At 40.1% G+C, this 26356-nt stretch overlaps 1 protein-coding gene across 1 annotated transcript; it reads right to left on the reverse strand.

The window, feature by feature from the left end:
• Positions 1-1301: 1301 nt before the first annotated feature.
• ppp2r3b (protein phosphatase 2, regulatory subunit B'', beta) lies at positions 1302-26294 on the reverse strand. Its single transcript, XM_061088569.1, has 14 exons — positions 26148-26294; positions 24682-25075; positions 14390-14575; positions 13893-13996; positions 13124-13226; positions 11195-11269; positions 10995-11081; positions 10410-10566; positions 9366-9414; positions 9164-9253; positions 8379-8554; positions 6817-6935; positions 6620-6726; positions 1302-3054 (listed from the first exon to the last, which is right to left on the reverse strand). Exons 2-14 carry the CDS (start codon positions 25033-25035, stop codon positions 2916-2918), a joined length of 1746 nt encoding a protein of 581 aa, XP_060944552.1. The 5' UTR covers positions 25036-25075; positions 26148-26294; the 3' UTR covers positions 1302-2915.
• Positions 26295-26356: the final 62 nt, after the last annotated feature.

Below are 26356 nucleotides of genomic sequence, written 5' to 3' on the forward strand. Positions count from 1 at the left end.
TGGTAAATGGACTCTATTTATAAGGAGCTTTTCTAGTCTTATGGACCACACAAAAAGGTTTACAGTAAAAGTTCCATTTGCACATTAACGCAGCGCTTCAGGGGCAATTAGGGGCTCATTATTTGGCCAACTTCAGAATGCAGACTGGAGAAGCTTGGGATTGAACCAGCGCTCTCTGGTTAGTGGACAACCCTCTATCTCCTGAGTCACAGCCAATTCAAATGACTCTAAATATTTGATATCTTTGCCATTGTGTTGTATTGTCGTCTAGAAAGTATTGAAAACACATCAATAGTCAATGTTCCCTAACTATCACAAACATGGGAGACCCATGTGTCGTCCTGTGATAAACACTCTGTAGAACTCCGAATGTGCAATAACCCGACCCTGAAAGTAGGCCCTGGATAATTGAATCATGTTCAAGTAACATTTGTTAAGCATTTTAGTGCTCAGCTGTTATAGACAACAAGTTGCCCTATTCAAAATCATGTATTATAAGATAAGATGGACCTTTATTGATCCTCCGTAGAGGAAATTCCCAAATGACACAGCAGCACTACTGAATATATAGTGAGAATAAAAATATGAAACAAAAATAGAAATTCCACATATACATATATATTCAAAAATGTGCAATATAAGGATGACGGTTTAAACGTGTTTGGGTCTGTTAGGAGGGAAGCTGTAAAGTTTTGAGAGGCGCTTAAACATTGTTGGTTTTAGTCTTTTTATATTTATGATATTTATTGAAAATAATAAACAGGAAAACACCGGCTTTACTCTCAACAATAAATAATGCTAAGTACGAGTTGAATTTAACATTTTGCAGTTGGACTTGAGAAGCAACTTTTATCTGTGTGTACAGATTTTCCTTTATGGCTTCACATGTCGATTGTATGTGAAAGCTACTGCTGAGACCAAGTGATTTATTTGTTCATTTGGATCAAACTCAGGTCCATGATTGGTCTTTGTTTATTATCTAAGGGTATGTTAAGAATTATGCCTCTACTACCTGTCACTTTATTATGGCTCCTTATAGGAAATGCTGGGTTTAAGTTCCCTTAAAACTACCTATGTATTATAAAGTAAAAAAATAAAAAAAAATAAATACATTTTACAAAGTGAGACATTTTGTAAAGCTTTTCATTTCGCTTTTCTTGCATCATTACACTTGTCTCCAGCAGCAGCACTTACTGTTTGGGGACAGAATCTTCTGGAAATGTAACAGTCAACATACAACAAGTTTTTACTACATTAATCAAATAAAACTTCAGACTCTGTTTTCTCAACTCTTCCATTAACCAAGGCTTTATTATTAATTTAAAGAAAAACAAAACATTTTAAAATTGGTTCCTTTTGTTCTGTCAAAGTACAACTCAGTACTTTAAAACATAGAAAAAAGAATCTGTCTATAACATTCGTCCAAATCATTTACAACACGGCAAGCACCAGATACATATTTACAGTTATTTATAAATTCATCTATAATAATTTAAAACCCCATCTCACACATACAGTAAGTCATAGTAAATACAGAGCTGTACAACATACAGTGTGTTTGGCCGTCTGAACAACGTGTGTGTGTGTGTGTGTGCACGCAGCGGGCTCGGTGGCGGCTCGTTCACCTCAAACGAACCATGAATGAATTAACAGCCTCATAGAAAACATTCAGTTATGATCACTGGAATGTAAAATTAGCCGATGACTGCAGATGATGATTATTTAAAAGCCTGAATCAGATTCCGGACCGTCCAGTGTGTAAAGAAGGGGAAGTAGCTCATGTGAAAACATAATGCAGGTGGTCGGATAAAACGTCACTCGCTCCAAACAATACTGGTACAAAACTTTTACATGCAACTTTTCCTGTTTCCACGGAGACATATTCTGCTCATATTCAGGTTCACGATTTTAATTTGGGTTAATACTTGTTCACATGCTCTAATCTTCAGAAAACACATCCTCATACTGTCCACTGCTGCAGCTCCTCTCTTCAGCCTCTGTCTGTTTTAGCTCCCGTCCCTTTAAGGCCTCCCCTCCCAATAAAGCCCAGTCTGCTCTGATTGACCGGCTGGTTCTGCTGGGATCGGTCAACAACTTCCGGGTCATTATCAAAATGTCGGCCTCTGTTCTCGCTTTGTTAGGGGTGACATCACAATTTCCTGGAAGTATCAGGTGAGGGGGTAGAGCGTTCATCCTCTAACCAGAAGATCGGTGGTTTGATCCCAGTCTTCCCCACCCGCATGCCCAAATGTCTTTGGGAAACACACTGAACCCCAAATTGCCCCTCATAGAAAGAAAAGTGCTGCCCCTAGAGGCACTGTATGAATGTGAATGGGTGAATGGCAATACACTGTAAAGCACTTTGAGTGGTGATCAGGACTAGAAAAACTCGGTATAAATACAGACCAGTTAACATTCACTGCTGACGAGGTGTTTCAGGAGCTGTGGGGTAGAAGAGCTCCCTTTACAGCGGCCTTTATTTTTTACATTCACTAAAAACCCCTTTTCAGGTTCTGCCAAACGTGTGCTGGACTTATTAATTATTATTTATTCCTTTGTGGAGATCATGTGTTTTTTCGGTCACAGCACATCGCCACCATGGTTCAGCACGTGTCACCGAAAGCTCTCAAATCTTTCCTCCTATGACAAGTTTGGCAAGTTTTTTTTAAATAACAGCTGAGAATAATAAACCATCTGGTACAGTATTATGAAGAACGGCCACTTCACATCTCCTCTTCCTCCCACGTGTCTGTTCCTGCAGCAGGTCCGACCTCCACCAGTGCTCCGACTGTGTCCTCGGTTTTTGCTCTGTTTTGTAAGCGTGTCCTTGTGAGCAGAGAGACTGTTTGAGACCTGCTTCCGGAAGCTCGGGTCGCTGCAGCAGGAGCGTGAGAAAACGCACCCGGGATCGAAGGTCATTCGAGGTCATCCTCATACTCGTACTCGTCCAGGTCCAGATTGCAGTGTGGACTGGGAATCTCGAAGAAGTGTCTCTTTGTCAGACCCAGATCCGTGGAGATGTGCTGCCCTAAGGGGCTCAGCGGGTTGTCATACCTGAACACACACGGAGAAAAGAGATCAGCCACTCACAACGTTAAACTGAATAAAACAACAGTCTCACTTGAACACTGGAGCCGGCTTTACCAGCTGTAATCATTCTCTCTGTTCATACTGACCACTGGATACAAATCCCTTCCTCTCTTTTTTTTCAGTGTAAGTACCAGGGATTAAATCCAGAGCTCAGTCTGTAGCGAAATCTGTGCCAAAGTTGATGTGAAGTTCACTGTACGAGCAGCACAAATCAAGAGAGAGTTGGAGTCATTTTAATAAAAATAAATCCTTCTCTTTAGTTACCATCTCTCCGCAGCCCAGTAAGAAAAATCCGTCAGTGGAGACATAACGAACGGAAACAAAATACCCACTTGATTTGTCAAACTCTGATTTACTTCACATGAACGACAGAACATGGCCTGTGTCTCTCATTTCAAATCTTGTTGTACCGGTCGGTATGAACTGAGGGAATAATTACAGCAAACAAAAACCTTTCCCATGTTTATATAGAGATGTCAGTGTTGTGTTAAGACTCGATATGAATTAAATAAGTGTTGATTTTCAAACAAAGACGCTGATAGGATCATTAAGGCACATTCAAGAGTTCTCTTTACTCTGGTGAATGTATTAAAGGAAACACATGTTAAAGGAATAGTTGGACATTTGGGAAATTTTCTTGTTTATTTTATTGCGGAGAGTGAGATTAGAAGAATGTGACGCTACAACCAGTCGCTGGTTAACTTAGCAAAACGACAGTAAATGTTTTTGTCCTAATTAAAACCCATGAAATAATGTTACTTCTAATTTAAAAGCCCTCTGGAGTTTGTTCATGGACGAATCTACACAACATGATTTACAGTAACATAACTTTAAAATTTACTTTACTTTTAAAGAGCTGGTGTTGGACTTCACATATTTAATTTAAGCCTATATACAATGAAGCATTTAAAAAATGTAACATTTTAAATCTGGATTTACATATCTCTTACATACTTACAAATATATTTATATTATAATGATTTGTCTATTTTTATTAAAAATATTAAAAATTACGTTTTACCTGTCTCTTTTCTGTGAGTCTCCCTAATCGTGGGAAAAAAAGTTTCTTATTTATGTGTTTGATTTTTTTTTTATCTTACATTAGTCAGTTGCATTTTTTTTTATTAATTGTGAAATAAAATATTTACACCAGGCAAGTGTTCTACACTTATATTTTAAGTGATTAGAATTTTTAAAGGTGGTAATTTAATTATAAAACTATGTATGCTGTCAAAAGGATTCCATGCTTATGAGGAATGGACAGTTTCAAAGTTGCTAACCAAAGAAAAACTGAATACAAACACAGTTGGTAAAAAAGTCAGATGAACTTGGACTAGGATCATTTTTTACATTCTGATATCATTTCTTCCCTAATGATCTCTTGTTGAGAAAGTGGGAGAAGAATTTTATGAAGTTCCTAAACGATCAAACTATTCCTTTAAACAGACGGGAGCTCTTAAACAAACCAGTTGCTTTAGAGAAATGACGGAGGGGCACCATATGTCAGGCATGGACTGAGAGGGAGCAGTAATGGAGAAGAGGGAGGATAAAAACACAAGTTGGTCAGACACAGACACGATACTGAGCTGACTGATAAAACGACTCTCTGCTGTCAGCAGTACGGCTCAGACTGGGGGGGGGGGGGGGGGGGCTGAGGGTTTGGAGTGGGTTAAGGATCAAACTCGTCCCAGAGTAAAGGGAGAGAGGTGGAGAACACTTAGTCCCTGCTGGTAACTCTGAGAGTCTTACCTGCTCTGGTTAGCATCCTGTCTTTAGAAGTCAGTGGTGCTCCTAAAACCGCCACACAACACGCCTGTCAACAGCCTCATCTATCACCAACCCCCCCACATCCCACAGGGGATCCACTACTGGATCCTCTGTCCTAGACATGAGCCCATCCAAACTCTGATGGTCTGATAAACAAAGGAATCTACTGTAGTTACTTACAAAAATGTGTGAGGATTATAATCTGTGTGTAAATTAAATTTGTACTTGGACGTCACAGACCTATGAAAAACCAGACCTAGCTTTATCTAAATGTCTTTTAACACCTGATAAACAATTGAAATTGGTCCTGCAGCACTGATACCCATAATATATATTTGTATTTATGACAGCTAGAACTATAACTACAAATTGTAACTTACTTATTATGGCACTAAAATGGCACTTACTAAATGGCACTTACTTATAGCATTTTGTAGTTTTGCTCTATTTTTGAAGAACGTGTACTTTCTTGATACTTGTTGTTCTTGGTTTGTACCCTCGGGGTTGAATGCACTTATTGTAAGTCGCTTTGGATAAAAGCGTCAGCTAAATGTAATTTAAAATTGTACAAATGAAAAAATGATCTTTGCTAAAAGTGAAGGGGACACACTTTTCTTCTTTGGTCATATGAATATTTTCCTGTATATTTAATAAGATGAGGTGAAATAAATTGTTATTATTTTCTGTATTGTTGTTATAAGGTTAATTTTATTTATCTTACATTATTTCTATTTTGAGTAGCAATGATTAAGATAAATTAATAATTTGATTAAACAGTATAAACAACAGGGATTTAAAGATTTAACATTGGCTGAAATTAATATAGAGAAAAAGAACTCCGGCTGCTTGTAAATTTGCAATCTGCTTGGAAAATTAGACAAAGACAAAAGAAGGTGCATGAAAAGTGAGAGTGAAGAAAATGGTCACCAGCTTCCTCCCTCGTGTTTGCTGTCCTGATGTGTGTGAGAGCTGTAGTTTATTCCTCAGTCTGTAACTGAGCTGACAGCAGGAAGTCTCCGTGTCTCTGGCTCTAAACTCATCAACTACTTTATTAACACAATTCCCCTCTGTCCTCTGGAGCAATCGATTCCACTGCGGCACCACATATAAATACATTTATAATATGTTAAATAATGACATAGGTAAGTAATTATTAGTCATTCATTCTGTAGGAATACAAATACGATTTGCTCAAACAACTGCAAGCACTCATTTCAAAACGTCCATTTAAGTTATGAACTACTTTTAAAATTAAGTACACAGCAAATCTTATTTGTACATTATTCACTGAGACAAGATTAAGTCTCCTAATTCTAATTCCTCTCCTAATTGTACCAGTAAGAACTGTTGTAGGTTAAAAAGTGAAAAAGCTGGCGGGAGCTAAGTGAATAAATTCTGTTAACTTTCTTCTCTATTTGATAAAATAAATAAATTAAATAAATAAATTCTATTTGATAAAGGAAGAGAAGAAGGTGGGATAGTTAACCAACCAATCTAAACTGTTCACCCTATTTTTATGGTTCTCTGAGATGTCGCGGTTTAACATCGTATCAAATGTTTGAATGAAAATAGTAAACTAAAACCTCCAAGTATTGCTTCAGGTCACATATTATTCATTGTGACCGATTGTCTATATTTTTTACAATCACTTCAAAACATGCATCAGAGGTTGTGTGCACATCCATGTTTTCTGATCTGCGTCATCGAGCTGTTGTTTTGTTGGTTTGTAGCAGCAGCCACATTTGAGAAGATTCAGACTTACACATCGTTGCACTGATCGTTGGCTGCCTCCTCTGCCACCAGGATGTCGTACTCCTCTGCAGCGTATTTCTCCCAGTCTGTTATCTCCTGTCCGTCTGTTTCCAGCTCCTTAAACCCACGACAAATTACATCATCAACTTCACTTCGCAAATCTTTTTCCCATGTGGTGACGTCCGATCAGGGTTGAACCTTCCTTACCCTTATAGCAGCGAACGGGTCCCTCTGCTCGTGGTCCAGGTATTTCTCGATGTTGAAGAAAGTGTCGAAGAAGATGTGGGACAACTTGCATCTCTTCAGGTCCCGCAGCGTGATCTTACCTGGGCAGGGGAAAGTAAGTCACTTTTGTCAGCTTCCCAAATACAATCATCATCATTTATGTATGTAAATCATTAAACTATTTCAGACTTTTCCATCTGGCTGTTCCATCCAATCTTAAGAGAAAAATCATAAAGGGTCCATCTCATCAAACTATGAAGCAATATAGTCACAGTTTTTGAAGCTACTGCGGAGACTAATGATCGCTTTCATGATTTACGATTTTTTATTATTCATTCATCTGTCAGTCATTTTTCCGATTAACTTAATCATCTGTGACAGGATATCAAGTTATTAGAAATGGTTTATTTTGCTTAAATACTCAAATTTATTGAAATGAGAGATGAGAATCAGAAAACTTTTCAGATGTATGAAGCAGAGTGTTTTAAATTTATGCCATGAAATTATGAACTGCTAATCAAAACAGTCATATCACAAAAAACTGACAAAATAGTTTAGACCTGTGTAAAACATTTGACTACAAAAAGTCTGATTTTACACAATATACCAACTCCGACAGCAATAACCTTCTCATGAGAGAAAATCGCCTTTTCTTCAAATGCAACCCAAGAGCCTAATGTGTTCATGTTGCCATGTAGTTAATACAAAATGCACTTGTCTAACAGTAACACAACAATGTGTTTTCAAACTGATGCACAATATCCTCTCCAAACCCATAACTTGCTCTGCGACGTCTGAAATGAAGTGATGTAATTTTGATATCTTTGTAGCAGCCAAACATCCTAGTGTCGACTTTTGAAAGAGCAGAAAAGAGACTTGTGCTTGATGAGAGAATGAAGTTGTGCGTCCCTCGACGGTGGCATTTTAGACACTCTCTGGTTTGTTTATGAAAACGCCATCAGACTCTTCTGATCTGCATATTATGTCTTGCTCCTTGTCATCAAATGTAACAACTTCAAATTCCACATGCCCCAAATCTCGCAGAGGACGTCTAATTAAATGTGAAATTTTAACAGGCTTTCAAATCGGTTGTAAATGTGAGGGTTGTTTTGTTTGGAAGTTACACAACCTTTGAGGAATACATCAGTAGAGAAGTTGTTACATCTCATATTACATGTTATATTACACAGCCGCACCGCCGCCGCTCACCCACAAGGTCGACTTAGGGTCACATTCCTGCTGTGCCTTTCAATACTAAATATGCCCTTAACATTGACCAGTGTCTTCTTCGTGTCCTATTGGTAAAGCTAAGTGCTGAGGGGAGAACTTGTTGACAGTGAAGAGGACACGAGCAGCTGGCAACAGGCAGTCCAGACCGGTCCCTCCGCTTCTCATCTATGTATAACTGTTCCCTCAGCTAACGGTCAATGACCCGGCCTGGACATTTTGAACGTGTGTCATTGTCATGGCGGAAACAGTGGAGGTCGCCTGACTCGGTGCGTGAACATCTGAGAGTGTGTGATAAAGTAAAAAAAGGCTCCAACCTTCGACCTCCGGCTTGACGAGGTCGAGCATTTGGCAGAGGCAGTCCTCGAAGGGAAGGGGCTCGATGGCCATGGTCTCCAGCTTCTGACACTGCTCCTCGTAGAAGTGCTCCAGCTCGTACATGCTGAGCACCCCGTCCCCGTCCAGGTCCATGCAGCGGAACCAGTACTCTATACTGGACGCGGATGAAAGGGAAAAGAGCAGCAGGCAGTGGTGCCGTGTTAGACGTAAAAAGCTGTAAAGCGACCGAGGACGTAATTGGTGGAGAAGAAGGCGGTTTCGCCAGCGACATTCTGACAGGTGTTAGTAATAACATTAATGGTTCAAACGTCCCTGTACGCCATGACAGTTTGACAGTGAGTGAGTTCACATAGCAACACATCAGAATCTGGAACTGCAGCAGCAAAATACTATTCAGTCATCGTCGATTTGATCTTTTACATCTGGGCTTCTCCTACAGTGCCCGGTTAAAATATCCGCATTAAAAACAGTCTGTAGAGACCTGATAGTTGACTCTGTAGCGAGCAGTAAATTACTTTTTCTGGATATTCATGAATCGCAGTCATTTTGTTTCACCACCTCTACTTTTAGTGGCACCTGTCTCTAATTTCCATATCCTCAATAAGTGTATTGCAGTAGAGGGAAAGTTGGAAATGTTGGTTATATGGAGCATATCTTTCACGCTCAGAATTTTCACATAACGTAATATAAAACGTTGGGCCGCATACGTAAAGCGCTTTATAGTAAAAGGGAGTGATTTAGGATGCAGCGTGTGTCTTCATACCTGGTGTCGGTCTTCTTGTCTTCCTCAGAGATGAGGAACCAGACGAAATCGGCATAACTCAGCTTGCCCTCCTTATGCACCCGTCTGTCCCTGAATGAATAAAACCCACGATTAAAAACCAGCAATGGATCGAAAACATGCTCATTACAATTTTTGCTACTTTTAATGAGCTTCATTTTAACTCAAGATATGTTTGACTTGCCTTGTTACTGTTCCTGAGAATATTCTTTCAATCATCTTATGCGAGATGGCTGAAAAAATGAGAAAAAAAGATTAGTTAGAAACATCATTGTTTCTCTCTTTAGACAAAAGCGCTCTCAGTTAATGTACATTTTTTTCACAACACATGCAATCCATTCCCACAGACAGTAAATCCAGACTCGATAGTATGGCTCTTTCTTTCTTATATCTTGACAATACTATAAATCCTCCAGTCATAATTTTGACCATATAGTGGAAGAAATTGTTCCAGACATGGCGTCATTGGAGCAGAGTATACTATATGCTGCTCCCTCATTGATCTTGTGTCTCATTTCCCCTGCCTCACTCACAGGCCATCAGCCGAGAGCATGTGTTGTGAAGTGTGAGTGGAAGAAGCGTTGAGTATTTTGTGAGCAGTAAACCTGGACCAAAATACCATTTACTAATACTTTTTATTGTTTAATATAGTTTTGAACTATTGACTGTTCCCAAAAGTGGGAGACAGGTTACAGGAAAATTACTTTATTGTGCTCGGACAAGGTTCCGTACACATTCTGCTTTTGTTCAGTTTCAGTCCTCATATAAAGAGATTCTTATAAGGTCATCCTAACTTTTGACAATTGAAATTGAATCAATAAATGTTTGACTCCAGATGCCAAGTAGGTAAATATGAATAAATTCCCTTAATGCCGACCTGTTCAAGAGGCCAATCAGTTAAACCAAGTAAATATTTGTTCCAAATTCTCTTGATGTGTTCTTAATACAAAGCATTTTCGAGGGAAAAGGGTTTTGTGAGGTCACAGTGACCTGGACCTCTTATTTGCGACAACAAAAATATAAAAATGTTATCTTTGAATCCAGCTGAACACTTCTTGAGATATCATGTTCCCAAGAATGGGACAAGCGCACAACATCAAAGCATAATTACTCCGTCCACTGGCTGTCGCCGGCCTAGAGGCGTAAAACAATTCTACAATCATATTTGTAAATATTTGATTCCGGGCTGGTGTAAATATCTTGGTGAAAGTCAGGTGTGTTAATTCACCTTGGTCGTTGTGTCGTGCCATGTCCTTCTGGTCTATGTTGAGGTCATGGTCTGTGTCTAGCTCCCAGAATTTGCAGTAGATAACGTAGAAATGTTCATAGGAGAAATACTCTGTCAGCTGGTTCACGTCTTCTTCCTGCTCCAGCAACATCACATTCTGCCACAGTACAAAAAGGAAATGTTTTTACTTACTTTTTAATTATGGGTACAATTATTAAACAGACTTGCCTTTTAAATACCCCTCAAAGGTTAAAGACGACTTCTACACTACTCTTGCTGATTGTATCATACTAACACTGTGATATATTTAGTTTTTCAGTTTTACCTTCAAATAAAGCGGTTTGAATAATCTGGCTAAACACTTTAACCTGTTTAACACCAGTTTTATTTTAGACAAAATACAAGGTATAGCATAGAAGTAAGTGTCAGGACTCAAATTATTATAAGTGCAACTAAAGAACATTGTTTGTATAGAATATTTGAATTAAGTTTTTAAACCTACAGACATCTTTAGGAAAATACTTTAAAATGCTTTTTTTGTATAAATACAAACAAAATGGGACAAAGCATGAAAAGGCAATTTACCTGAAGAAAGTTACTTTTCCTGAGCTCATGACCTGTTATTTTTCCATTCCATGACCGGTTCACATTGTAAAATATCCTCTGAACCACCTGAAAAAAAGTAGACAGGGTTATCATGCGTAATAACACATAAACAAATCTTATTCAATTCAATCTGGTTTTAATGTTTCCCTAGCTGCAGTATTTTTAGCATGGCGGCATACCGTGGTAATGTATCGTGAGTGAAAGTCCGTTGCGTCCTTCAGAAAAGCCAGGCCTGCATGAGTGTTCACCACATCCTGGAAATATAAAGAGAAGTTAGCTCCCTTTTATTTCTCCTGCACATCTGCTTCAATTCCAAAACATACCTCACAAAACTAATGAACACAAATGCAAAAATAACAACTCTGTGACATGCTGATCGACAATTACAAATACACATGTTCAGCTGAATTCTGCAGTTACACTTACAGATGAGTTACATGGAAAACCACATCTGTCTTTCTTTTTTTTGCGAGGCAGAACACATGACATTCAGAGGGGGGATTTAAAAGCAAACATCAGAAGTCGTTAATGTCAATCGACATCACTCTGTCATACCATATGCTTTATAAATTGTGCTACGAAAAGAAAAGGCTCCAGGCCTTGTTCGGAGAGAGACCACGAATTCAAATGCTTCTTTGAAGTCAGAAATCCCTGGGTCAACCACTTTTAGGATGAGCTTACATTTTAGGAAAGTGGTGGGAAGGCCGGGTAAAAGACGTTTGCTGGTGACTGCTCTTAACCTTCTCCCCTTCCTTGTGCCATAAAGTCACAGAGGGGGTATGCTGCATTTCAAACGCACTGTAGCTATATTCCTGCCATCAAACCCTGTCGTTTCTTCATTCTCCCCCCTTCTCCTCTGCTGGAGGAAAGAATTGTTGACATAAATGCGAAGGCGGCAATGAAATTAAAAGGCCTTATTTCAGGGCAGCCGTCGTGCCTCTTTGACTCTTACGGTGAGAAATTAAATCATAGAGAAACACATAAATCACCGGGCACAGGAAACAGGCGGGGACAGTCAAATCTACTCCAGTGCAATCCGCGTTTCATTCATCAAAACAGTCAAAGGCGATTCGCTGTGCCGAACCTTACAAATTAAACTGCGAGTGCCACAAGGCATCTCTGCCGGTATGCTAACGGCTGCTCGGCACAGCCCAGCTGCTCCTGCCAGCATGAAAATGAATCAGGTGTAGGGTGGGGCCAGCACGGAGCAGCAACAGCTTGTCAGGTGGAGTGAGAACACAAACAGCCAGCACAGCAGGTCCACATGGTGAGACTGGCCAAACAGTCAATTTTATGATTCTCAGGGAAAGATTTGATAAATATGAAAGCCTGTTTTCTTGGATTGTCTCGATGCTTTACCAGGATTTCTGCAGGTTTCAACAACTCTTCCAAACCATAATGAATGAAAATTAAGACCCATGTCAAGTGCGACAGATATGAAGGAATGTCAGAGTCTCAGAATTACCATGACTTACCTATAATTGAAGATAAGGTGAAGTAACTTATACACTACATGATCTTACGTTAACTACAGGCAGAGAGAGAATGTACTGTATCTTTTTGACCAAGGTGTCTGTTATCAGCTCCACAATGATCTTGTTTGAAGTTTTATTACATTGTGCTAATAAAACATTGTTGAGAAAAAACTACGACACACTGAGAAATTACAAACTATTCACACCATCAAAACATTTGCCTTAAAAAAAATCGAGCTAATTGAAAAGCACAACTGAAGTAGCTTTTAAATGGATGTTAAGATTAAGACCTACCTGAAAATAATTTAGACCTAGAATGTAATATTTTACTGTATTTAAGGCCTTTTAAAGCTTTAAATTTCATATTATGACATTTTTTAAGACACCTGATTACATCAAATCCATTTTTACCTCCATATCCACTTGGTTAATTTTGGCTGAGCCTGAATCCTGCACCAATGGAATCTCCTCTTGTGGAGACACTCCACCACCATATTACTGGCATACAGTCATATCCCTAAATTAGTCCTAAACCACATGAAATGTTCTGTTCACACCACTCAACCCAATGCATTTTTTGCCATCCTACATTGCCAAGTTCAGCCCTCTCCCTGGGTGTGCTGCGGCCCGTACCTGCAGGAATGGAATAAAGTCGTCTTGTTCCAGGTAATTGCAGCCAGGCTTGGCCAAGAGGTGCACGAATTTAGACGCGTCATTGTGACAGGTCTGCAGAATTCTGGAGAAGAAAAGAGAGAACAGATGGTGTCAAGGTTTCTCCCTCCTTCACTCTCATGTTCTCTCCATGCGTTTTATCCTTCTTTTTGCAACACAGGTTTTGAAGAGTTCCACATAATAGTGCAAGCGCAGGTATAATACATTCTGAAATTAGAATTCTGAATCGCTGCCTGGTGATTATAAGCGTGGAGAGTTCTGGTAGCGGCGGAAAAATAATGCAAGCGTGTGGTGTGGCCTCTCATCTGAGAAGGCCTCAGTCATGAGCTCAAGTCAAAGGCCAGGTCTGTGCAGTTCTCTGGAGGCTCATACATTAATACAAGACCATGCCTACTGCATGCAATCGTGTTCAGCAGACAGCGAGCGGCCACCATTACAAAAGAGCAATGGTATTCCTTTCAATTTCACACAGAAAGACACTGAATGGATGTTTTCATTTATATACTGTATATGCAAAGAGACTGTCCCCTTTGAGTGTTTTACAAGGGCTTTGTGATCAATGATTTCTGTGAAGAAATGAAAAGGAAAATGTGATAATAGCAGATACTGCATGCAGCATCTGTGATCCCTCGCGAGTCGTCATCATTGTCCAGAGGAGACAGTGTGAGCCATTTGGCTGAGAGTGAGGGAACCAGTAGTCGGGTGAGAATAAGAGGAGCTATTGTCTTACTTTCTCCACATAGCCACGAATTTGTGAACGGACACGAAGCCCGTCCTGTCGCCTCCAGCGGAGTTGAACAATGGCACTTTCCAGTAGACGGGGCACTCACAGGCCTGAGGAGACAGGGAGGGAAGGATGGGGTTGTGTGTGGTGAGGATATAAAGGAGAAATATGAATGTTAAAAAAAAAGTGCGCTTTAATTTTACACATGACATTTCATGCAGGAAAGAACAGCACATGACACATGACTCTGTTTGGTTTCAAAAGCAGTGCTGCATCACTTGCAGACTTCCCTGAGGAAATCTACTTGTCATTTCTCTCTTTACTCAGGTTCCCTTCAGGCCAATGCTCACATTCCCCTGGGAGAGGAAGATAATTTTTTCCGTGGGGTATTAAAAAAAAAATAATAATCAGTAAACATTTGAAAAGTCAGGAGCTAAATGGCACAAATGAAAATAATTTACTGGGTGGCAGCTGAACCGCCGGGCTACATATCACATTCTCACCTTGGCAACCTGCCCCATGTCCTCAATGGTGGCCCTTTCATTTGGGAATTGGGAAAATATTTTCTCAATTTTGGAAATGAGGCTGTCGATGTTGAGGTTGGCCTGGGGTCGGCCTAGTGGGAAGTAAAACTTTGGAATGCTTTCGCTGAGCGCTGTGGTGACGGGCTCCTCTGTCCTCACCTGGGCCTGAGACGGACACACAGAAATAAACTGTTAGCCAATAATGCTTGCAAACACTTCTCAGTTCAAGCAGTCCATGTGCTGAGGCTTGTCTTAACACAAACTCTGAACTGCTGGCATTCGTGTAACCACACCTCTCAGCAGCCCAAAGGGAAGAGTTGTTACTACTCTGCAATCCCATCCATTTATCTGTAATAGATCCGCCTGTGATACACATTACCCGTTGCAGGATTGTAACGCTGTAATAGATTTCAATTAAGATGTATAAACTGACATTAACAGGTGCTGAATGTTTGGCCTGATAAAGAGCTGCTAAAGGCCTCAATTGACCTAGTATTGTTAGTAACTTGTTAGTGGCATCTGTTTATCAAATCATGTCTAATCTGAGGGATGTATATAACAAGATAAAGATGACATGACAGAGCAAATCAATCATGAATAACATTTGCATGTGATAATCCACTGACGGAGGATAATCTTATTTCTCCTTGAAAAATACAAGAACATCCATTAATTGAATACTTATTTACAACTTGTAATTTTGGTCTTCACTACACACTCTGTGCTCTTACTGTAGCAAGACAAAATGATAACAAAAAAAGATGTGGTTATACAAAACGACTACTTTTACTCATGTTAACACATGAAAATAACACTGTTTGTGTCAGTAATGTTTCAAACCAACCAATATTTACAGTCATCAGTTGCAAAGTGCTTTATATTTTGAAAATGAAAATGAAAAAATGTTTGTGGTTGGGGCTTCTTTTCAGATTTGATGATTTACTGCTGTTCTTTGCGACATATGAAAGTGAACAAGAATTAGGGATTCTTGAAAAATACATTAATTGAAGAGGTCAACTTGGACTGTTGAAAATTACAACCAATGTCAGTTGTTTTTAACATTTGCCAACAATGTACAGCCCAAATGATTAATTAAGAAGATAATTGGTCATGATAACGATCGTTGATTCAACCCAATTAGCTTTAATGTAATGTAAGAAATGCTTTTTAACAGTTCTCCATTTATCTGGAGTCAAACCAGACAATCTTTTAACACTTCAGATATTTTGACTTGACAAAGCAGGAAAGACATGTCAATAGTAATATTATCAAAAACCATATAAGTGCTCCAGTAACCACAGCAGTGATCCAGCATGCACGGTATCAGGACCCAACAACTAATACACTTTAATGGAGTAACTCTTAATTATACCAATGGTGCTACTGGTAACTTGTGCCAAATGTTTGCTGGAAAAGGTAGTTCCGGTTAGTTTTATCACTAGAAGTCATATAAGATTATATTCCCTGGGGAAGAGCTACAATAAATGCGTACAATTAAAAAAGCAGCTGAGCAGGTACAATAAGCAGGGGGGCCTTTCTAAAGTTTAGAGTCTGGAGGCAGAGCTGGGGCTGGCATGTGATGTGTGTGTGTTAGGTTTTAACTGTACAGTAGGGGTTGTGGGTCTGTTAGTTTAGAGTTAATATAAGCCACAATGTTATGCTCAATTTCCTTATATCTGCAAACTGATTCATTTCTAACCAGCTCCAATGGATGTTATTTAATAGTGCCACACCTCTTCAAAACATTCAAAACAGAAACCCTCCAATATATGAGCCTGGACACACTTGTGTATTTGTGTCCTTCAACAACTTCTCCCTACGACCTTAAAATAAAAGTTTTGTGTGTCATTGCTTTGCAGTTAGTGCTATAAACATAAAGCTCCAGTCATGATAGTGGACACCAGTTTCTCTTTCAACATCTGACAACAACAACATTGTGTAACATTGTTCCCAAGCCTTTGTGTCAAGTTAAATCTGATTTCTAACCAGTATGATTTACCACAGCAACCAAGCACAGCTGACGTTCTAAGACAAGTTCATGGGAATTGACATATTCTCTTGTGTGCGGCTTGTTGAAGACGGTGCAATGGAGGACATGAATCGGTCAAGATATTTCCATAGCCACATATAAAAAGCCAGAATGCCTCAGGATCTAATTGTGTTATTAAAAACAGTTATTAAAAACAGCTCGAGTATAGCACACTTCAATCAAAAGTCATGTTGTATTTAAAGACTATTCACACAACATGATCATTCTCTGTGGCTTTTAAAACACCCACACGTTGCCCTGATAACAGATAAAAATACCGTCTTGCTGTTTATTTTAGCCTGACACATTCTACTCATTGTTCACACCTCTGCTCATAGTTGACAGATTCTACATATAAACATTAGGGTCTGCGACAACAGAACTTACAAAAACCCCGTATATATATATAAATCTCTCTCTCTCTCTCTATATATATATGGACATTATTGGGATTTATCAATCTGTGTCCTTTCTACATGTATTTGTGTCATTATGGAGTGCAAATGTTTTACAGTATTCGCTCAGAGGTAATCTGCTAATTTTTAATAAAGGCTGCTGATCCTCTGTTCTTCCCTGTCCTGTGTGTTGGTGTCAGTCATGGCTATAAAAGGACATAAACATCTCCTGTTGCCCGCACTGTCCCCTCTCTCTCTCTCTCCCCCTCCCTCTCTGTCTCGTCATGCTACCCACTCGCAGAGCTCTTGAGCACAACTGGTAAGCCACATGACATTTTGCACATTGACAAGGATGTCCTGAAAGAGGACAGTGAAGCATATGAGCACATCGTACCACAAATGATGAAATGTCCTTCCATCATTATAACCAAGGCTCTTGCCCGTGTCTCTTTGTATGTTATTGACTGATGAGCGCCGGACATGATTGCACAAATGTTGCAATTCACAGTTGTGTAAATATGTCTAATGCAACTGCTCATTTGTCCTCACTTCTCCAAAATACATACAGCTCCACCTTGTAATGAACGATTGTAAACAGTGAGGAATATGTTGCTTGTATTATAGCAGAGTTGTAATACAATGCAATCTGAATACCAAGACATCAAGCCAACACATACTACTCTACATTAATAGACCTGCCCACTGGCTGACAGGCCGGCAAAGCCTGTCAGTGAAGGGTACACTCAAACAAACACCTGCCTGTCCTTGTTGGAAAGCTCGGAGCCTCTTCTTGAAGCGAGATGGCAGAACAAAGTCACAGCCACGTGCCAGCAGAGCCAACTCCTTCCTCAGGTCAGGGTCCTGACGCAAAGACAGCTCCTTCATCCTCATCCTCGACCCATACAGGATGGGGAATTCATATAATCAAGCACAATAGTACTTAGTCCAGGTATCCCCTTCACCGTGGAAATCTCTCAGTTGAAGTCACGGCTGAGGGCAAAAGGCAATGGCAGCCGTGGAAGTCCTCTGTCCCTGTGATTGTCCTCTGTCAGAGGGAGAGCCTCTTAATGCAACTGAGCAGCTGCAACTGTGACTCTCTCTCCCATTCCAGATCGGGTCGCACAATCTCAGCTCTGACTGCTGCTCTGTCCCGGTGTCTACACACCACACACACACACAGTGCACAGGGTCAGGGAGCCCTTGCCCCAAAGTTGCTGAAGAGATAAGGAGTGACGGACTGTATGTGTGTGGGAGTCACTTAGTGTAAGTGTTGGATGGGAGGGGTGTGCGCAAAGGATCTGCCCTTTCCAGTTTGCATTCCTCTGTGCTCATGGAAGGTTATGCAAAGAGACAGACCTGTTGTTGCAGCTTGCAGCAACCACAGAGGCCAAGTGAAGGATGCACCTCTATACCACAATGACATGGTGCTTTCGATCACTGGCATCATTTCTAAAAAGCAGAGAATGTTTGTTTGTGCTGTGAACCCTGAATTTGGACGTCCCCTCTCTTGGACCATACATCCCAGACACTCGAAGTGATGGAATATAATGAAAGCCACATGTTACTTTACCAAATCTGTCTACTAAATCTAACTGGAAGTTTCAAAACAACAGGAAACAGACTAAATTAACTTCATTAGGCATGTGCAAATAAATCAAAATCAATCAAGGTATGATACTTAATAATAGATAACCAGAGTGTCAAATCACCAGATTGATATAGGGACAAGTAGAATGGCACTCAGTAGAGTACATACCTCTACCAGGGCCCAAGCTGCACCATATTGCAAACACAAATAGACTCACTCTCATCAATTCCCTAAATGTGGCTGATTTGTATCCATTAAGATCCATGAATTATTTCCCTGGGAAAATGTTGAGGAAAAAACTCTCTATCTTGAGCTTCTAAAGAAAAATCTGGATCCAAACCAAAATTGATTGGGTTCTTCCGTGACCCATACTGCATCCTTCCACCCAGATTTGAGGAAATCTGCTCAGTTTCTTTCTGTTGTCTTGCTCAAAAACAAACAAACCAACAAATAAATGGACAGGGGTGAAAACATATCCTCCTTGGCAGAGGTAACTACATACATATATTCAAAAATTCTGCATCCTATCTTATGGTGGTCTTTGTTTTGCCTTCCCTTTGCAAGCTTGGGCTGCCAGCCATTCCTTATCTTATTATAGTTGATGGGCAGTGGGAGGAGAGGTGGAGGAGGTGGGGGGGGGGGGGGGGGGGGGGGCACATGTCAAATTCAAAGAATGATGACTGAACCAGTCTGCGCCTATTAAAAGCACTAGCGAGCACCGATTGGGGCAAGTCAAGAAACTAGCACCGGAGAAACAAGAGTGTATCTTTAGTCCTCAAACAAACATCTGCATCCGGTTGCTGCTGCTGCAATTACATCAATTCTCCAGAAATGTGCTGATCTAACAGCTCTAGGATTGCCTTCACAACAGTGACCATACACAGGGAAAGCCCAACACATGTACATGTATATTACTGATGGAAATGCTAATCAAATACAAATGGTACACCTGTGTCTGCATTAGTGGACTACGTATATAAACATTTATTTGTATGTTATTGTAGTCTTGAAAGCACACCCACAGTATTTTTAGTTGACAGGATCACAAAGTTCAGTTTTCCACTGGTTTTTGCTCAAACCCAGTTCCTGTTATCAGCCACACAGGACACTGCACAGGCTTGATAAGCTGTTTGTGCCAAGACCAAAATAAAACCCGGTAGATCACATGAAACTGTCATCTCACATGGAACACTGTTCTGTCCGTTTTTTTGTCATTTGTGTTTGAGCAAAAAAAAATCTGGATTCTGTTCCACAAACAGAGGCAGGACACAGCAGGAATAATGATGTGTTGTTTTACATATGTGGAAACAGCTCTGTTGTTTTTCTCACTAGAGTACATGTAGTGGGAACAGCAGCCGGGAATGAAGATACAACAAACCCACAAGTGTATGAAGTGTCCGGCTTTCACGGACAACATAAAATATAAGTGAACGCTAACTAAAATGTATCAAGTGTATTTTGTCGTAAGCAGAATATGAATTCTCCTGAGTTATGATCAAAAAAGTGTTATATGAGCTCAAAGTGAAACCAAATGCTTATCATTTCAGGTATTCGTATATCTGTGCTAGATGTAATGACTTTCAAGGTGTACCAGAGATAAACATCATCAGAATGGGATGGATGTCAGGTTACTGTGACCTTGACTTCTAAAAATTGAATGAGTCCTTCATTGAGAGATATGGACAGACATACAAGCAGAAAGTATAATGCCTCAGAAATTGACTGTGAATGACTTTTAAATAACCCGAATGGACAAAGTCCAGCAAGCATTAATACTAACCAAATCGTCTTATGACCACTGCAGGCAGATTGTCCTACAAACACCACCACCCTCAGAAGCAACTGTCGGTCACACAGGCTGCTGCAGTGTTACATCCACACTGTAACGGGTCATTGTGACAAAAAGGGAAAAAAAACACAAGAACTCAGACTGACCCCACAGTATGTCTAATCTCTAAGGTGCTAAATCTGATTTGTACAGAAACATGTGTCCGGTCATGTTCCATTTATTACATAAGGGATGAGATTACCGAACACACTGTCTGATGTTAGTGACCACGGGTCGGTCTGGATGTTAGGGTTTCCTGCAGTCAGATGATAATTTGTTGAGGTTGTATTTTCAGTTGAGCTTCAACAAATGTGGCATTCAGCACTTTTGATTTGAAACTGTGATATTCGAGTGTCAACAAGCATAGCAGATCTGCAACCGGAGAGAGTTATGCATAAGAGAAGGGTGGGAAACCTGATCAAAATTCCCCTGAGGGCCACTCTCTCAACCAGTCAATACAGGCATACATGGTGTCCCACATTAACTATGTTCGGCTTCAATGTGTGTAGTACTAACTTTATTGAACCAATGACGTGTGCCACAGTATGGCCACACAGAGGTGACTCAACCTATCACAACCACGGTGGTATAACTACAACCAATTCACGACGAGTGAACAGAACCAATGCTGCTGTGAAATCCCAAAAAGCACCAACTCAAACCACCACAATCGGATGTCTGACAGGGGAATTTTGGGATACATGTGAATGCGGGCCAAAAATAGGCCTGACTGACATCGCATTGGGTTCAGGGAAGACCTACAAGTAGGACATGATGTGCGTGGATCAGCTAGCTTGCATAATAGTTATAATGCTCAAGCAGAGCCTATCAGTTACCAAAAACCTGTGTGGTTTACATGTCACAACAAGTGGAGCAAAGGGTCTGATCGCTAAGGAAATAAGCTGCAAAGATAAGAGGGACAGCACACCACAAAAACTAAACAACATTGTTAGAGCGCCTGCTATGTAAATATTGTTTTATTGTGGGTATTGTAGAGGATTATAGTTTACAGCAATTAGTTGTTATACAAAAACTTTTAACTTATTCTTTTATTAAGTACTGTTCGAAAAAATGAAAATTTAACTTAAGATATTACCCAAATTAATATGGAAAAACAACCTTTTAGTTTCATGGAATTTCACTACTGCTGAATAATGTAGCAATACAATAAGCAAACTGGACAATATAGCATTTAGTTTACTGCTATATCAATATTGACTTCATTCCAGTATAGACTTCAGACAAATGATTTAAGTAGGGTAAGGAAATTAAATCTTTTAATTATCAGACCACTAATATATACAGTATATTAATTTAGCACAGTTATGTAACAAATCATATATTGGTAGAATTTGCCACTGAGCTCAACAAACATTTTGAAAATTCATCAGTTGACACACACTTTGTATTTCTTTGTGCTATCTCAAATAGGCCTAAAATAACCTAGTCTTAACCGGAACTGAAACTTTTTAAACAAACATTTGACAAGTTGCCATGACTCCAAAATAAAAGCACTTGTGGGAAACAGTCTAACACTATTTGACAGGTCAGGCAACTGAAAACGTGACCCTGGACCCCTGCTTCAAATAGCTTCTATGTTACTGAGCTCAACTAAGCATGTTATAAAAAGACGTCTTGAGAAATAACCGGTGATCCTATACGTAGACATCGAGAACAGAAGAAAAAGTAAACACTCAAAGGAAACTTATTTCTGTAGCTCTATATAAATACGGCCAGGTCTGTGCTTGTCACCTACTGCACTCACAATATGAAGGCAGAGCGGAACCCGAAAGCCAAACATTTATAGTGGGCAATAACAGATCTGAGACCACATATTCTGATAATGGGAAGCATCCAATAGTAGCAGTTTCACAGTAAATTACACAGAGGATGAATGTGCTGCCACATCTCATCCCACTGGCAGAGTTCATGGTATCTAATGCCAAACGCAAGGGAACCAAGGCTATCTATATCAGTGTCTGATGTCAAAGTCAGACCAGCTGTTCCAGGCAGCATCAGTGTGACATAAATTGAATTTTTGAGTAATCCTTCGAAGAATGCATCTGTATGCAGGAATTCATTCTGTTGTCTAAATATAGAACTATTGCTTTATACAACCTCACAATCCTTTTAATATTGAGTGACACGGCGAGGCCACATGCCATGAAACATCACAGCAGAGTACACAAACTGTGCAGCAGTTGCTTTATTAATCTGGGGTGAGGGGGTGGCTTTAGGGGGAAAAGGTCAGGAGAGGGAAACAGACATGAATGTGAGAATGAGAAGGCTCACAACAATCTGTCCAGCCTCTTTATAGACCCATTAAAAAAAATTGGGTTACATAGACAATAAGAGGGTGGTAGATTCAAAGCATTCTTTGTTATTCTTGTGACAAACGTCTTCATCCTGTGGTCAGGTTATTTTAGCAACAAACTACATCTCAAAAATACTGTGTAAGACTATGTTTGTAACTTGACCTTGACCTGTTATATCCCGATGTAAAGAAGATCTAACTATTATGAGTGTTTAATTTTGATTAAGCCTCTATAGCTGTGTTTGTCTGAAAAGAAAGGGAACAAAATCTTAATAAACTTATTCTATATCATCATTCTGTCCATTTTCCTTGTCAGCTAAAATATATATGCTTTATGAGTAATTTATAAAGTTTGCTGTGGACAAGAGGATATAAAAATCTGATCGTCTCCGTTGGTATACTGACTTTAATTTGTTTCTATATGGGCAGTTCAGTGTTATGTACACAAAACAATATGTAAAGCACTTCATCGTCTTAAAGAAACAAATGCTTTGTTCTGAGTCTACTTCTCCAGTGTTGGTGTTTAGAGAGAACAGACGTTGCACCACTGACCACTTGGACGCTTCCTCATGAATGTCTTGAGCGTGTCAACAACATGTGGAAGGCGGAGACTCTAAGAGCACGTGCCCCCAGCTGTCTGGCTGCCTCACTGTCATCACAATCACTAATATACACAATCTACCACAATTGCTGGCTGTCATGTTGTTTTTCCTAGACTGCCGGGGTGGGAGTTCCTTCAACAGATTTTCAAAACCCTGTTGAACCTTTTAACAGTTTTGAGCAGCTTGATTTCTTCTATAATCAAACAGCCCAAAGCAACATTCCTACATCTCTACAGACTCCAGTCACATCACAATGTGTTCTAAACCACATCCCGACAGGAGGAACCATAGTGCCAGTGAAAGGCTAGGTTCAGACACTCCCCCCTCTCATACCACATTAATTCATGGGTGAGGCCTGAACATTTGGAAAGTATTCGACTAATAATTGCTACATATGCTTATAGACATGGAGGCTCCACTATGACAGTGCAGAGTGGACAGACCCCCCAATGCTTTTGATGCTGCAGGCTGCTCAGCAGCCTCTTGTGGCCAGCCTAGAAAAAAAGATCCCAAACGGACACGGCACGGTCAGGTTGAAGAGAGTAACCATGGAAATCTATGAACATTCAGTAATGAGTTAATAAACCCATTGGAGACCATGTGAGACAGTAGTTGCTATTCACATGAAAACTGCTCAATCATAAACAAATACACAAATTTAGAGTTTAGTTATTAACTTGGTAATTTCAAACTAGATTGTTGGATGTTGCATCTGATGATGTGTAACTTTTGACCATACAAAACCCATAAAAGCATAACTAGCCTCAATATAATCTCAAACAGTGTTCACATTTCTGCCTTTTTCATAGCAGATATTTTGATTTGTGGAAGTAGCATGAGAACATGTAATAGTAGTGACACGAATACTCGTCAAGTGTCCCAATGAGCTGTGACAATGAGCCAGCATAGGCACCATACCAGGACCCTGAAATTAAAGTAGCTAAATTGAAATGAGCCGTTTATTTTATTATTTACGCTTGTGCTTTTCCAGGGGGTGATATGTAGAAATATCTTCCATGCAAAAAGCAAATTGGCATTGCCATGTGTTTTTGTAACATTGTGTTGCAAAATAATATATGTAGGTTTACTTCATGGTTTCTAATGTTTACAATAAACTCTTAAAAAAACAACAACAAAACAATCAGAGTTCAGACACCTTTTTAAAAGTTTGACAAATCCTCACCTCCTTGATAAAACTAATCATGGAATTCATTCCAGGCTTATAGAATGTGTTTTGCGACACACCCTTAAGTAAGAGCTACTTAAGGTTGATCAAGATGAAGGCAGAAACAGAAGGCCACACCTAGTTTGGGATGTTATTGCCAGCAACCTAAGATGAAAGCCGTGTGGCAGGCCATCTTAAGACACAGTAAATCTTGTTAAAACCTGTGAAACTTTTTCAGAACTGTTTGGATATTGAGAGTGATGGTCAATCAGCAGCATGCCTTGAGAACATCTGATAAAATCCACTTAAATGTTGCTCAATCTTCTCATACGTTTCGATAAATAATCTACCTTTTTTGTGCTGACAGACCTCCGTAGTACTCTGCCATTGGGTCCTGTCACCCTGGTGTTACTGCTGCTGCCAGAGGGCAGGGTACTGGCAGGCGGAGGGCTGGAGGGGGTGCTGAGGGCAGCGGGCCTCTTCTCTGCCAGGTTCCTTTGGGATGCCACGTTGTTGTTCTCCTTGAAGCTCAGTGACCCTTTGTCCTGGTCATCTCCGCCGTTCAGATCAATGTTTTGTCCGCGTTTAATTAGGTCAAGGTAATCTTTAAGTAGTGACTGGGATGCAGGATCACTCAACCAGTTGAGGAAGAGCTCGTCAACCTTCATTTTGAGGACCGGCTGGAGGACTTGTGGTGACGGCATTTTGCCGAGTTTAACTTATTAAGTTCGCCGATAAAAGCACCTGTGTAAAAAAACAAGACGACAGGGCACTTCAATCCTGGGGCAGGGCAGTAAAACAATATATCAATAAGTAATGCAGTTTCCATCACTAACGATATATCAAACATTGAATAAATACCAATAACTTGATTATGCATTGTGTAATTCAGAATCAGGTTTATTGGCCAAGTAAGTTTGCACAAACAGGGAATTTGACTCGGTAAAGTGGCTCTCAGTGTGCTTACACAGAATACACATCACAAAACAAAACAGTACAATACGAACAGTCACAAAACAATACAAAATACAAACAGTGCGACAGTCTAAGAAAAGAAGTGCAGGTATAACACGGTATGTGTATTACGGTTATACAGTGAAGTGAAATAAGATAACCATAATTAAATATAATCATAATATATATTATATATAATATAATATAATTTCGGGGGAGAAACTGTACAGTCGTTATTATAAAGATCCAGGGTTATAAGCAGAGTGAAGTAGTATATCACATCACTGATCTACCTGAGATTTGTATAAAGTTTGTAATTCTCTGCAGTGTAACAGCCTTTACCCTGGAGCATTTTCTAAAAACATAAAAGAAGTAGTAATGAGACATTTATCCTGATGATTATCAATATCGACTGATATGAACGTTGTTATTGTGATACCATCTTTGACGCTATCCTCCAGCCCTGTTCAGTCTCATCCTGTATTTCTGCACAGGCGTGGAGCTGACCACCTTTCTACCAATGCACAGACAGCTCGGATATGAACTAACACTCACAGTACGAGTCTGACACCAACACACCCACTGACCCCATTGGCTTTTAGCGCGAACCATCAATACCTTTAGCCCACAGGCAAGAGTGAACTAACTCAACAGCCATTCAACGTTAGCTCTCTTATTACAACACTGTCGCAAACACAGAAGCTTAAAGTCGGTAAACAAAGAGCAGAATCCACCTGAAGCTGCTTTCGAGTAGCCCGGGGTGGTTTGAGTTGGAGCAGCAAGGCAACAACAACAACAGTGTGTTAGCTAGGATAGCATTAGCAAGCTAACGTTAGCCCACCGACTTAAACAAGCTACACACCTCGGAGTGAATGGAGAAAGTCGCCGGGTGTGTTTACGTGACTCTACGTCGCCTCCTCCATGAGCGAGGCGGTGTCACACAGACTGCTCCCCGGTGAAAGAAGCAGGGAAGCGGGGTCTCCTCTCCGGTGTCTCCTCCCCGGTGCTCATGTCGCCGCTGGCCAACTTTTCACGATCACGTTCCCCTGGTAACCGCTGCGGTACTAACGC

Source organism: Limanda limanda, chromosome 16, assembly GCF_963576545.1.
Source record: "Limanda limanda chromosome 16, fLimLim1.1, whole genome shotgun sequence".
Classification (NCBI taxonomy): Eukaryota; Metazoa; Chordata; class Actinopteri; order Pleuronectiformes; family Pleuronectidae; genus Limanda; species Limanda limanda.